This window comes from Tyto alba, unplaced genomic scaffold (genome assembly GCF_018691265.1).
Source record: "Tyto alba isolate M040663 unplaced genomic scaffold, T.alba_DEE_v4.0 Super-Scaffold_42, whole genome shotgun sequence".
In the NCBI taxonomy this organism is placed as follows: Eukaryota; Metazoa; Chordata; class Aves; order Strigiformes; family Tytonidae; genus Tyto; species Tyto alba.
This window is the reverse complement of record NW_024881318.1, coordinates 26839366-26851665: the sequence shown is the minus strand read 5'-3', so window position 1 is coordinate 26851665 and position 12300 is coordinate 26839366. Positions and strand designations below refer to the sequence as shown.

The window sequence follows — 12300 nt, the reverse complement described above, 5'->3', positions numbered from 1 at the left end:
ATTATGCTTTTCCTTCCTTGGTTTAAATAGCTCTTTTTGGTTTGAGGTTTTTGAGGAAGAAAGCAAATAAGAAGTGTACTTTATTTTAAGGCAGAATGCTGTTGCGGTGTACCACTTTCTGTAAGGCTAAGGATATGCTGTAGTAAAGCTTTTAGAAAGACATCAAAAAATACTGCTTTATAAAGAGTATTGCTGTTTGTAACCTGTGCAAATCTAATGAATGACCACATTATCTTAAGAGTGATGAACTGCTGTAGAACTGTGATGCAAAGCTTTTCATAAAAACTGACCAAAAGTCAGTATTTGTTTTATAACTATTTTTCCACACAATTCACTAGCATTAGTGGCATTGTCTGCACTTGCAAAATAACCACTTTTAAATTGTAACTGAGTATATGTATGGAAAAGAATATGGTGAAACTCTTCACTGTTGAATATGGTGAAGGTGCTCACTGTTTTTTAATTTTTATTTTCCATAATTTAGAAATGGGGGCTGGAATTGTCAGATAGCTTGAGATTTTTGATTCCTTTTAAGGAAGTCTGAGATTTCAGTTTGATTCAGCAATAGTTAAGTTTGTAGTTCTAGGTGTTGAAACTAGGTTAACTTAATTTTTTAAAGTAGAGGGGTTTTTGTCTGGTCTTTTAACACTTGTTCAAACATGAGACATGTATGATAGGGTGCATAGATAAATCCTGTTGCATAACATGAAGAAGAAAAAGTAAAAAAAATCAACTTCTTATAAACCCAATGTGTTTATCATTGAGCAAGGGTGTATGAAAAGGACAGTCCTTATTTGAATAGCTTATTGTTGAAACCTACAGTAATAAAAAACAAGTGTCAAAAAGTATAACTTGGTTTAAAACAAGTGAAAAATAAACCCTTTCTTTCAGAGATAACATTTTTGGAAATGTTCCCTAAAAATGAACTTTTAATTTGTAGTAGTTAGCTCTGTTTCCTCTTAGTCAGGACAGAACAAGTCCTTAGGCTTTGTTTTCTGACAAACTTTTCAAGCAGGCTTATTGGCAAATCCTGTAGTGTTATATATATGAAGTACTTGTTCAGCTGTCTCAAAGTTATGAAGAGCTTTATGTCCAGTCATACCTATTTGTTAGTTTTGTCTAGCCTGAATTTTATGTTCATGTACTTTTTACATTTATATTCCAGCCATCTTGGTAGGTTTTTCCTCAGCAATTTGCAGTGATTTGTTTCCTAAACTCTTTCATTAAGAAATATTCCTTAAAAATCCTCAGTTATTTCTGTCAACATCTATCTCAAAAATTACTCAGGCATATTGGTAGCTTTCAGGTAATTTTAGAGTAGGTTTATGTTCTTGTAAGTAAGCAGCTTCTGTTTCATACTGGTTTTGAACAGTTTGCATTTCTAATAAGAGTTTCAATTTTTTATTAATTTATCATACTTAAAGAAAATATATGCAGCAGGTTATTTTAGTTGATTAGTTAAATTATTTAAAGTGCATCCAATGGTAGTATTCATATATGTTTCCAATGCTGTTTCATGTATATTTCTATCTTGATGGTGTTAATTTGATGCAGATACGTGTTTCTGACACAGTGGACATTTCCAGTAACATACAGTTAGTAATGACAGTGCTTTATAGAGACTCTTTTCTTTTCATGGGCCATTCTACATAATCAGACTGGTGAAAAGGGCAATGCTATACTTGAATGTACTTACACATTAATGCGTAAGAAGCGGTAATTAATTTTGCCTTTTTATCGATTACTGTTAATACCACTGTTAGAACAACTTTTTGAATTGTAATACACATGATTCAGAAAGTTTAAAAAGCCCCAGAACTCAGAGAAGTGTGACAGAAAGGCCCCGCCGTGATGCTGCAATGCCGACAAAGTTCAATTTATTCATCTGATTTAAAAGAAAAATTTAGAAAAATTTATTTCAGCGTGAAAGAGATCTCTACTGGGACAGAGGGACTCAACTTTGCTGATAAAGGCATGACAACATTCCCTGGATGGACACTGAAATTATTTCTTTTTCAGATTGAGGAGGAATTAACTAAGTGCTAAAGACATTAGAAGAAAAATTAATTGAATACTAAAATGCAGTCTCTACCTCTGAAGTTACTTAAGCCACAGAGCTGGGGGCATCTATCAGGGAAGGTATCAATCTGTGCTGTCATGCTGTCCCTGAAAGGACTCACAAGTGACTACTGTGGAGGGAAAGTCAGATGAACTGGATACCTAGTACAGGTGTTCTCAAATTATGTTGAAATCAACTGTTAATGTGAGATTGAATATCTTTTAATGACAGCTTTTTATCCTATGTAGCTTCTAGAATAAATTACTTACCTTTTTATTCAAGGAGTGCGTGGAGGTATGATTGAATCATTGTGATGCTTTCTAGCCTTCAAACCTGTGAATTTGTATGTCTCTTGTTTTTTAATACAGGAATACAGTTGCTTATGTAGAACTCTATGTGAACTTCATAGTTGCACAATTACATGCATTAGGCCTGCTAGCTGACAGGTTGCAGGGATTGAGAAGTACCTTCTCTCCTTTCCCCGCAATGTAGATCTAGATGGGAGAGAAATGTCTACCTTCTCCTAAGGTATCTGGGATTGGCTCTAGCTGCAGATAACTTATCTGACAAGATTGAGCAGTGCTTACAGTATTTACAGAGAACTCATCTTTCTTATATATTTGACTTGAGTGTCCTTGTCAAATGATCAGGATCATACTAGTCATCAGATTTGCAAAGGAAAGGGATTTTTCTGCAAGTCAGAGTTGCAGATATTGAGGTTTCTTCAAGAGACAGTCCATAGCTTACATCTAGACTAATAAAATAAACATGTCACTGACTTTTTTTCTTGCTTGGAGGACCACCAGCACAGAACTTCTTGTGTCCACACTAATAAGCTGACTTCTCCAGGACAGAGTAGCTTCATATGTTTTGTCTGTTCATAATTGTGTGTGGCCACCTTCAGAACTTTTCCTGGGAATTCTTTGAGATTAGTTGCAGTCATGGGCCAAATCCATGCAAGGAACTTTTTTTTTTCTTAACAGTTTGATGATGTAATGGTTTGAGCCTAGAGGGCAACTGAAGCACCATGCAGCTGTTCACTTACCCCTTCCCCCCCAGCACTGGGAAGGAGAAAATGAAGCAAAATGGTCAGGAATCAAGATAGGGAGGGATGACTCACCCATTACGGTTGTTGCCAAAAGTCAGACTTGTTAGGGGAAGAAAAAGAACAATCACTTTAACTCAAACACTAACGAAAACAACACTTGATGCACAAGGTGGAACAGTGAGAAGCGCCACCACATCCAAAAACACCTCTGCCCCACCCTCCCTTCTTCCTGGACTCAGCTCTGCTCTGGATCTCTCTACCTCCCCTTGGGAGCGGCACAGGGGAAGGGGAATGGGGACTACAGTCAGTTCACCGCTTCTTCCTCCTCGGGAGAAGGGGGAACACTGTGCATTCTTCCTGTGCTCCATGTGGTTCCCCTTCCATGGGAAAGAGTCCTTCATGAGCTCTCTCCAGTGTGAGTCCTCCCCATGGGATGCAGCCGTTCCCATGCTGCCCCAGCGTGGGTCACCCCTGTGTGTTGCAGTCCTCCCAGCACCAAACTACAACTGTGGGGGCTTCTTTTTCTCTCAAAGGCCCAGACTCCTTTAAGCCCAGCTGCCTGCCCTGGTGTGGACTTCTCCACAGGCTTCAAGTTGGCCTCTGCTCCACCAGTGACGTCCATGCCAGCCCTGCCGTCTCACCATGGGTTACAGAGGGTCTCTGCTCTGGCACACCTGCCCCCTTCCTCCTCCTTTCCTCTACTGACCTTGGTGTTCGCATAGGTGTCCTCCTCACAAGTCCCCACTCCTCCTCTCAGGTTCCCCTCCTTAAATACGTTGTCGCAGAGGCACAGCCACAGTCACTAATTGGCTTGGTCTTGGTGCAGAGGTGGGTCCAACTTGGAGCTGGGGGAGCTTTGAGAAGCTTCTCACAGGAGCCATTGCTGTAGCCCCCTCCCTGGCTACCAAAAAACCCCGGCCCCTCAAACCCAGCAAAGATGGACTTTTAAAACAGTTTGGTAATACAGACAGTAGAATTTCAATGTCCAGGGGTGTGGTTCGTTTTAATTTTTGATTTAGTGGTATAGATGTATATTTTAGCATGGGGCATGTTCATGTCCTGCCAAAAAATGCTAGAAATATTTCCTTCTCAAGTGCCCTTGGAGGGCACACTAACACTTTCTGTTTGATTCATGGCATGACAGAAGGCTATTGTCACCCCAATTCTTGACCATCCAGTTGAACTGATAATGGTCTATCTCTGCAGTTTCCTTCCGGCTGATGTGTCAGTCAGTCAGTTGTCAGTGACAGCTGTACATCTGTCATCCATTTCCCACCTGTCTGATGTGGCTGTTCGGCAGCCCTGCAGGTGTGCCCAGAAGTCCCAGACCTCTTCCCCATCTGCCACATCAAATGACTTCTGATTCGTTCAGGGTGGGAACGAACACATAATCACCAATCTTGCCTCATACCTCTTTCCACATTCCACTTCCCCAGCCTGGTTACATTTCAGGGACATAGGCACTCACTTCATTAGGAGACATAGGAACTTCTGTTCCAACTTGGCCAAAGGATTTTGTTGGTATCTCAAAAATGATCAGGCAGCCATCTTATCCTAAGGTTTTTTGCAACCTGCATATCTGTATCCTTACATTCAAATTTTGTGTGATGGCCCACTTCTATATTCTGTCAGTGAATCAAAAAGAAAATGCATTCACATTTTGCAAACTTCAGTTTTGCGTAACTCTTGTTGACTGTTGTTATAATTTTTAATGTTTGGTTGAGATAATTGTTGACTTGATTTACCTTTTGTTGTCTTTGGCTCCTTAAATATTTAATGAGGTCCTGGTGACAACTATGACCCATCTTCACCTTTGTGGTTTATTTTTTATTTGTTTGGTTGTTTTTGTAATAGCAGTTAGACCTATCTAATCTCATGGATAATCTGGATGATTTGTCACTTCAGGGTTTTCTTGGCTTGAAGCTACTATCTGGCAAGTACTGACTCTGTAGTTTTCCTCATTTTGGAACCCAGCATCTGTGAATGGATCCCTTGGAAATTCAGTGTCCTAGTTTTGGCTGTAATAGACTTAATTTTTCTTCGTAGTAGCTAGAATAGTTCTGTGCTTTGGATTCAGTATGGGATTTGGTATGAAAAGCATGTTGATAATACACTGATGTTTTCAGTTGTTGCTAAGAGATCAAGGACTCCCCAACTCCCCATGTCCTGCCCGTGTGCAGGTGCACAAGGAGCTGGGAGGGAGCACAACCAGAGCACCAGACCCAAACTGGCTGGTGAAATATTCCATATCATGTAACATCATGCTCGGTATACAAAGGACAGTCAGCTGGGAAAGGGGGCTTCTCTCTACCTTCTGGGATTGCAGTTGTCGGATTTCGATATTTTGGGATCACTAGCTGGGAGTGGGCTGGGCATCAGTCGACTGGTAGTGAGAAATTGCATTTTGCATTGCCTGCTTGTACTTTCTATTACTGTTATCACTTTATTTTATTGCAGTTACTAAACAGCTTTTATCTCAACCTACAAGTCTTCTTCTACCTCTCCAATTTCTTTTCTCATCCTCTGGGTGGAGTAAGTGTGAGCATGCGGCTGCATGGTGTTTGGCAGCTGGCTGGGTTCAAATCATGACATTCAAAATGAAGTGGTGTCAAAACCGAAAAAGACAAGTTAGGTTAAATCATATAGAGAAGCAAATGATGGAGTCAAACAGTTTGGTGCATAAAAATTATCAGAGCTTTCAAACAAATCACAAACCATCCATATGAAAGGAAAAAAAAAAAAAGAAAAAAAGGAGCTTAAAGATGATATAGGTGAAGTAGGTCATAGGACATTGAAAACTTAGAGGGCTTTTTCTGTTAAACTGAGACATAAGGGAGTGTCTGAATACTCCTTACAGGAAATTACTTATTACCTATAAAATCTGAATATTTAATGAATCCATAATTAGAATATATTACTACCTGCATATGTTCTTGCAAAAATAATTAGCATAAGTTTTCTTAGTTTTATTATTTAAGTTTCATTATTAACATGTTTTCTTACAAATGCTAGCCTATGCATAGTGAAGAATACTTGCTACTCAGCATAAACAGAAGGATACCATGGTCTTTGTTTTTCAGAAATATAACAGGAACAAGGGACTTAATTCATATAATTCTGTCTTATCATAGTTTGTTGTGAAACTGAACTGAAGGTGACGAGTAACTTCAGATTGATACTTGTATGAGAGTAAGCAGATTCAGGCCATAAAGGCAAATTTTAAGCTCTGCTGAAGTCAGCGATAATATTTTAGTTGTGTTTAGTGGAACTGGCTTTCTTATTAAACATCCATTTTATCTAAGGATGTATGCCCTGAATTGTTTTTCTCCTATTCTCATTAGATATTGAAAGACATTAGAAGACCAGTACTAGCAGAGTATTGCACAGACTTCATTGTGTTCAGTTCTAAACTACATTTTAAAGAATTTGTGCAATTTTGAGTTTTGTCACTAAATAAGCCTCAAACCTGTCTACCTTCTTTGAGGAATAATTCTGCGTGAACTTCAGTAGGATTATATTCAGGCTCTGTCCTAAATATAGAAATAAGAAGTTTGCTTCCTTAAATATCTAAAAAAATAGGAAATAGTCAATAAAGATCTTTCTCTGTGTGTGTGTGTCATCTTAAAGCTTTGTGACACACAAAACCTGATTATATTCCTTCACATTTTATACAAGAATGCTGATTTGACTACCTCCCCCCTCTTCAAACAGCAAATGGGAAGTCAATGAGAGCTTTATGTGCATATAGGATGGCAGATTTCAAACCACCTTGATGAGATCAGTTCATATGAACATCTGAGTTCAAAATTAGAGCTTAATCCAACAAACTGCTCCACACTCAGTACCTTTAAAAATCACAAGAATTCCATGTGGTCACAGCAGTCTACATGCATAGAGGGTTTACTGGATTTGTTCCAAATTTTAAGCTTTGTTATTTTGTCCATGGCTTGCAGACAGACCTTAACTCTTTTAGCACTGAAAGGTATATACCTTGTGATCAGATTCCTCTTTGATAACCATCATTGGTTTATTTTTAACAGAAGTGTCTCGTGGCCTGAAATTAGTAACTATTTGGGTTAAACATTAAAATGTAAAGGTGGTATCTTTTAATCTTTGTTTTCACTCTACCATTCAAAAGAATGGAAATAATTCTGAAACATACTGCAAGGAAATCAGTATAAATCCTTGAAAATCAGAGGTGTTGTAGGAGTGTTCTCATATCACTAGCCGTATCATAGTGTAGCATATTCAAAAGACGAAGGTGTAATTAATGAATTGACTGCTGCATGAGCACTGCTATTATTACTAGCTATGCCACAGAAAACATTTTCATTCTGTTTTCAGCTCCAGATATTTACATGTTAACTACACAAAAGTGCATTGGGCTTCTGTATTTGTAGGATTGTATCTAAAATGATGAAAATTCCCCTTTAAAGGCATGATTTGGCTTTTTCCAAAAATGTTTTTCATTTTAGTTGATTATAGTATACTCTTAAGACACATGTAATCATTGGAAGATAAGGAGAAGGGATCTATAATGGCAGTTTGCAAGATTTTTTTAAAAATACATTTGGGGTAATAATTGAGAGTTACAATTTTTAATTAGAATCAAAGTTTAAATATTAAGAGTTGCAATTTGTATTGTTGATAAATGTGAGACTGTAAGAGGATTCCAATTATGTTCAAAAAGTAAAAGTTAAGTGTTTCGAGTCGGTAGCCATCTAGAGACATGCTGCTTTAACTTCATAACAGCATGGTAGACTGCTTTATGGAGGCAGTGATTACAGAGATCCACTTTAACCATTTTTTTCTTACTGGCAGGTGTCCCACTGGCCTGAGGCCAGCGGCTGTGAGTGTACTGCAGCTTGTGGTTTACACCAGAGTGTAGAAAATGCCGATACCAGTTGGCTGCACATAATTAAGCTGATTGTGGTCTGACAGCTTGAACTATGATACAGATATGTGATAAATATACAAACTATCTTACAAATTTTATTTCTCTGACATATTTTATCTACTTTTTTTCTCCTTAACAGATATGATATCTGCACTTACAAAAACAAGCCTTGTGGAACACTGGGTAAGATTATAAAGAGAAATTTCAGCTTCTATTTTTTGTTGCCTTGCTTTATACTGAGCCATTGATTTATTGACTGATTAGATCTTTTTAAGTTTATGCTTTCAAAATTTTGCAGTTTTATAAACATGAACAATAAAAGGTAACCTAGGTGGCTTTCAGCGCTTTGTTACATTGCTGGAAGTTTAAATTAAGTGAGCTGCTGCTCTATGTTTATTCTCTGGCAGCTGTAGTTCTGATAAAGTCTAGCAGATGACTCAAACATACTTGTTACAGAAGACACCTTGCTGTTTAATTCCATTTAACCTGTCTCCATGATCTAGTTAAAAAAGTACAAATAAAAGACCTCAGGAAAGTTAAAAACCAAACCAAACAACAACAAAAAAACACCTTACAAAGGAAACAGGCTTTGATGTTTACACTCTTGCTGTGTTGTACACAGGGAGTACAGCTTCAGAATGTTCCTTTCATAGACTTAGAGAAAACAGTGATATAAATTACAGTAACATTGAAACTTATTAAAACAATGCTTTGACAATGGAGATGCACACATAGCAACCTTAGGTGCAAGATGGAGAGCTATTGTTCTCTCCATACTGAAATTTGTTACCAAAAGTTGTTACCTTTAATACTGCTTTAATATACGAAAGAAACATTATTCAGAGACTAATATAACATTTTTTTTTTCAATTTGCATCCTTTCATAAGTCTTTCAGAAGTAATTAAAGTTACAATTGTAATTTAGCTTGTTAAGATTATTAATACTTTTTTCAATCAGAGCTCATAATTGTATTTGCTTTGTCTTCACCTGTATTACTATATGCTTTGATAGACTTAACTCATGTTAATTTTTCTGCAAGTCCTGCTTCAGTCAACATGATGCTTCTGGCACAGGGATGTAGTTTACGTGGGGAAAGGTACTAGAGTTTTGCCTGTGGTAAATATAAACAATATCCACAGCACATTTTAGTAAAAGGCAAATGGTGCTGATGAATTTCTAGATGTTACTGATTTTCTTTGACATCTGTGTGGAGGAGACAAGACTGAAGAGAAAGTTTGAAAGAGCGTACATTCACACACAAACTATTTGATATTTTTACGTGATATTTTTAACACAGATCATTACTGTACTAGTTTTTACTGTATCAGACTTTGGCATAAAGGCAAATTCTGCTTCACTTGAATCCAGCATAACAGTGGACAGACTTTGGCAAATGTTTTATTAAACAAAAGGATTGATTTAAAAAAAAAAAAAAAAAAAAAGTAAAAAATAACATATGCTATCAGTTCCAACTCAGTGTTATAGGACCCTTGGCAACGCAACCATGGCAATTTATTTGCATTATAGGCATTGGATTGGAGAAGAGACAAAGCCCTGTGGCCCTCTTTTGCAAGGCACTTAATATGCTTAAGTCCCACTGACCTCCAGTAACTAGCGTTAAGGATATATATAGGAAGTCTGTGAACAAAAGTCTCAGAGAGGTCTCAAAAGGTCAAAAGAAACCTGAATTGTTGATATTCTAGGAATAAACAGAAGTCAGGGATTTCGTGTGGCATAGACACGTCTCTCCTATTCCAGTTTCCTGAAACAGGAAATCTTCCATGGAACCTCTTAGAAAAGATAGACCTCAGACGTCTTTGCAGCACATCTGTGGCTCCAGTGAAGAACTCCTTTTTTTAAATCTGAGCCATAGACTGGGTTCTTGACCTATTTCTGTCACTTTGTGCAAGCATGGTAAAGAATTATGTTTATTTGGTCCTGTAAGTCACTGAAGCAAGTGCTCAGTTGTAATATCTGAAGGTAGAGATGACTTTATTGGTCAAATGTGTTGGACTTTGTGGGGGAACATGACAGTTGGTATATAAGTATTGCCATGTTGTCTTCAGAATGTCCTACTCATTTAGAATCGCATAGGTGAACTGTATTTATTATATTTTCTACAGTTTTCACACTGCAAAAAATATACAGATTTTTCTCCATGAGTAGTTCTTGTCTTCTGTTGTTTTATCCATCTCTCAGTAGGTGTGTCTACACTGATGATTTGTTTATAGCAATAGTACTGTTTTGATGCAAATTCTACAGACACACATTGTCACATTTTGCCTGTGTCAGTTTGGTTATCAGAGTAGTTTTGGTGTATGCAAACTAGATTTGTTTTGGGGAAAATTAATTCAGAGCACATATTCTCCAAATGCTCCGTATGTGCCTGTGGGACACATGAAGGTCTAAATCATGGGCTGTATTCTCCTGATATCCTGTAATATTTTTTTCCCTTTAGAAAACATTGAACCACATGTGTGGTGAGTATGTTCAGCCTATGGGGTTAAACTAGTCCGAGATAGAGTATCCAACCCACATACAAAGATATGTGAGGAGCCTCAATATCAGTGCTTCACTCTGCTGACCCACTCCTGCGGCTCCAGATTACTTGCTATTGTGGACACAGCCAGGAAGCACTTGTCATCTTACTACTTGCTTACTGTTAGTCCAAACAGAACAATTGAAGTGCCTGCTCATATAAAGAGTATGATTTCTCTCTTCCTGCCCCCCCACATCCCCGCCCCATTTCACCCATCCTCCCAATCAAAGTTACATTTTTCCCAGTCATTTTTTTGTTATAGTGTAGTTAACTGAGCAGGTAATTTCCTTAAAGAAAGGATTACTGCTTCTTTCAGATGAGAAATTCTAGGGAGGAATAGATTAAATAAATCCGATGTTTAGGGCCTTCTCTAGTGGCACTAAATTATGACTTCAGTAATTGTGTGATAATCTGTTGCTGAAGAATGTGTAAGATACAGAAGAGCCATATTCTGTAAATGCCAGTGGCTTTCCCTAAAGAAAGTTTTTAAAAGGTCTTGTAATACAGTAAGGTTTTAATTCCAGAAGATGATGGGTCATAAATGGAAAAGGCTTCCATGCTTAAATGAATTCTTGTTATTAACATGTCTCCTCTCTCTTCATTGATGCATTCAGTTTTGTTTTTTTAATTTTTTTTAATGTACCATGTGGGGTTTTTCATAGCTAAAAAAGTTGCTTGTATGTTTTTATGAACCCACTAAACTTAAACAGATTTCTTTAGAAAAATAATGTGGATACATTTTACTTTCTTCAGGCTCAAGAATGTTAAAATAGAAATGCTTTCTTGAATTCCCTCTCCTGGCTCAAGTTACTAGGTGGTCCCAAGTTACCAGAAGTAAAATTTATAAATCTAACCCCTAGTCTAGACATTTTCCAGCACTGACTGCAGTTCAAAAAATATTAATGTCTAGCCGGCAAAGTGAAATTCCCCCCAGTGATTTTGCGAATGACTAGAAAGTTAACCTTTTGCCAACTGCTCCTTCTGTGCATAGAAGTTATTAAAAAGAATCCAGGCATTTATAACTAGGGCTTTTAAGACTGAAACACCTTGGCATGACCCTTTGTGTCTCCTTCTGTTTATTCAGGCTTGGCCTCTGTGGCTGGAATGTGTGAGCCTGAAAGGAGCTGCAGCATTAATGAAGACATTGGCCTAGGTTCAGCTTTTACCATTGCACATGAGATTGGTCACAAGTGAGTGAGTTTAAAAAAAGAATACGTTTTAATGTGTCACCTTTTTAATATTAGTTCAATAATAGATTTTTTTTTTTTTTTCCCTGCATGGCTGTGCCATCTCTATTCTGGTGCTCCATGTTTATGTATATAATATTCATGACTGGCAGTACATTTTATTTAGTATATATTACCAAGGGCTTTAAATTTAGAACTGAAGACTCATTGTTTACCCTTTGATTTCAGATTCCAGTTAAATCTGTGCTTTTCAGATTCGGCTCACAACCTTACTACTCTTTCATATTTTTAAATATTTGGCTTTGAAAATTTTCTTTTTTTCCCCCCCTCTTTCTTTTGTCTACCTTTCGTTATGAAACAAAAGCGGTTAAAAGGTATTTTTTTTGTTTTTTTTTGTTATTTTGTCTTAAATATAATTCAAACTATTTATAGTTAAAACATATAGTCAAACTAATTTACAATTAAAACATTGATTCTGTTGTCAATACTCATACAGTTTAAGTCATCTTTCACTCAAGCATGAAGTATGTAAAACAGTCATAGATCAGTCATAGCATCACTTGTTAAAT

The 12300-nt window shown here is 37.2% G+C and overlaps 1 protein-coding gene across 1 annotated transcript in view; it reads left to right on the top strand.

Annotated features, from left to right (window-relative positions):
- Positions 1-12300, top strand: part of ADAMTS6 (ADAM metallopeptidase with thrombospondin type 1 motif 6) — a 162950-nt gene that overhangs the window by 51868 nt on the left and 98782 nt on the right. Inside the window, exons 8-9 of the mRNA XM_033009174.1 lie at positions 8144-8187; positions 11629-11734. Coding sequence (XP_032865065.1) covers positions 8144-8187; positions 11629-11734 — 150 coding nt within the window. The remainder of the gene's footprint in view (positions 1-8143; positions 8188-11628; positions 11735-12300) is intronic.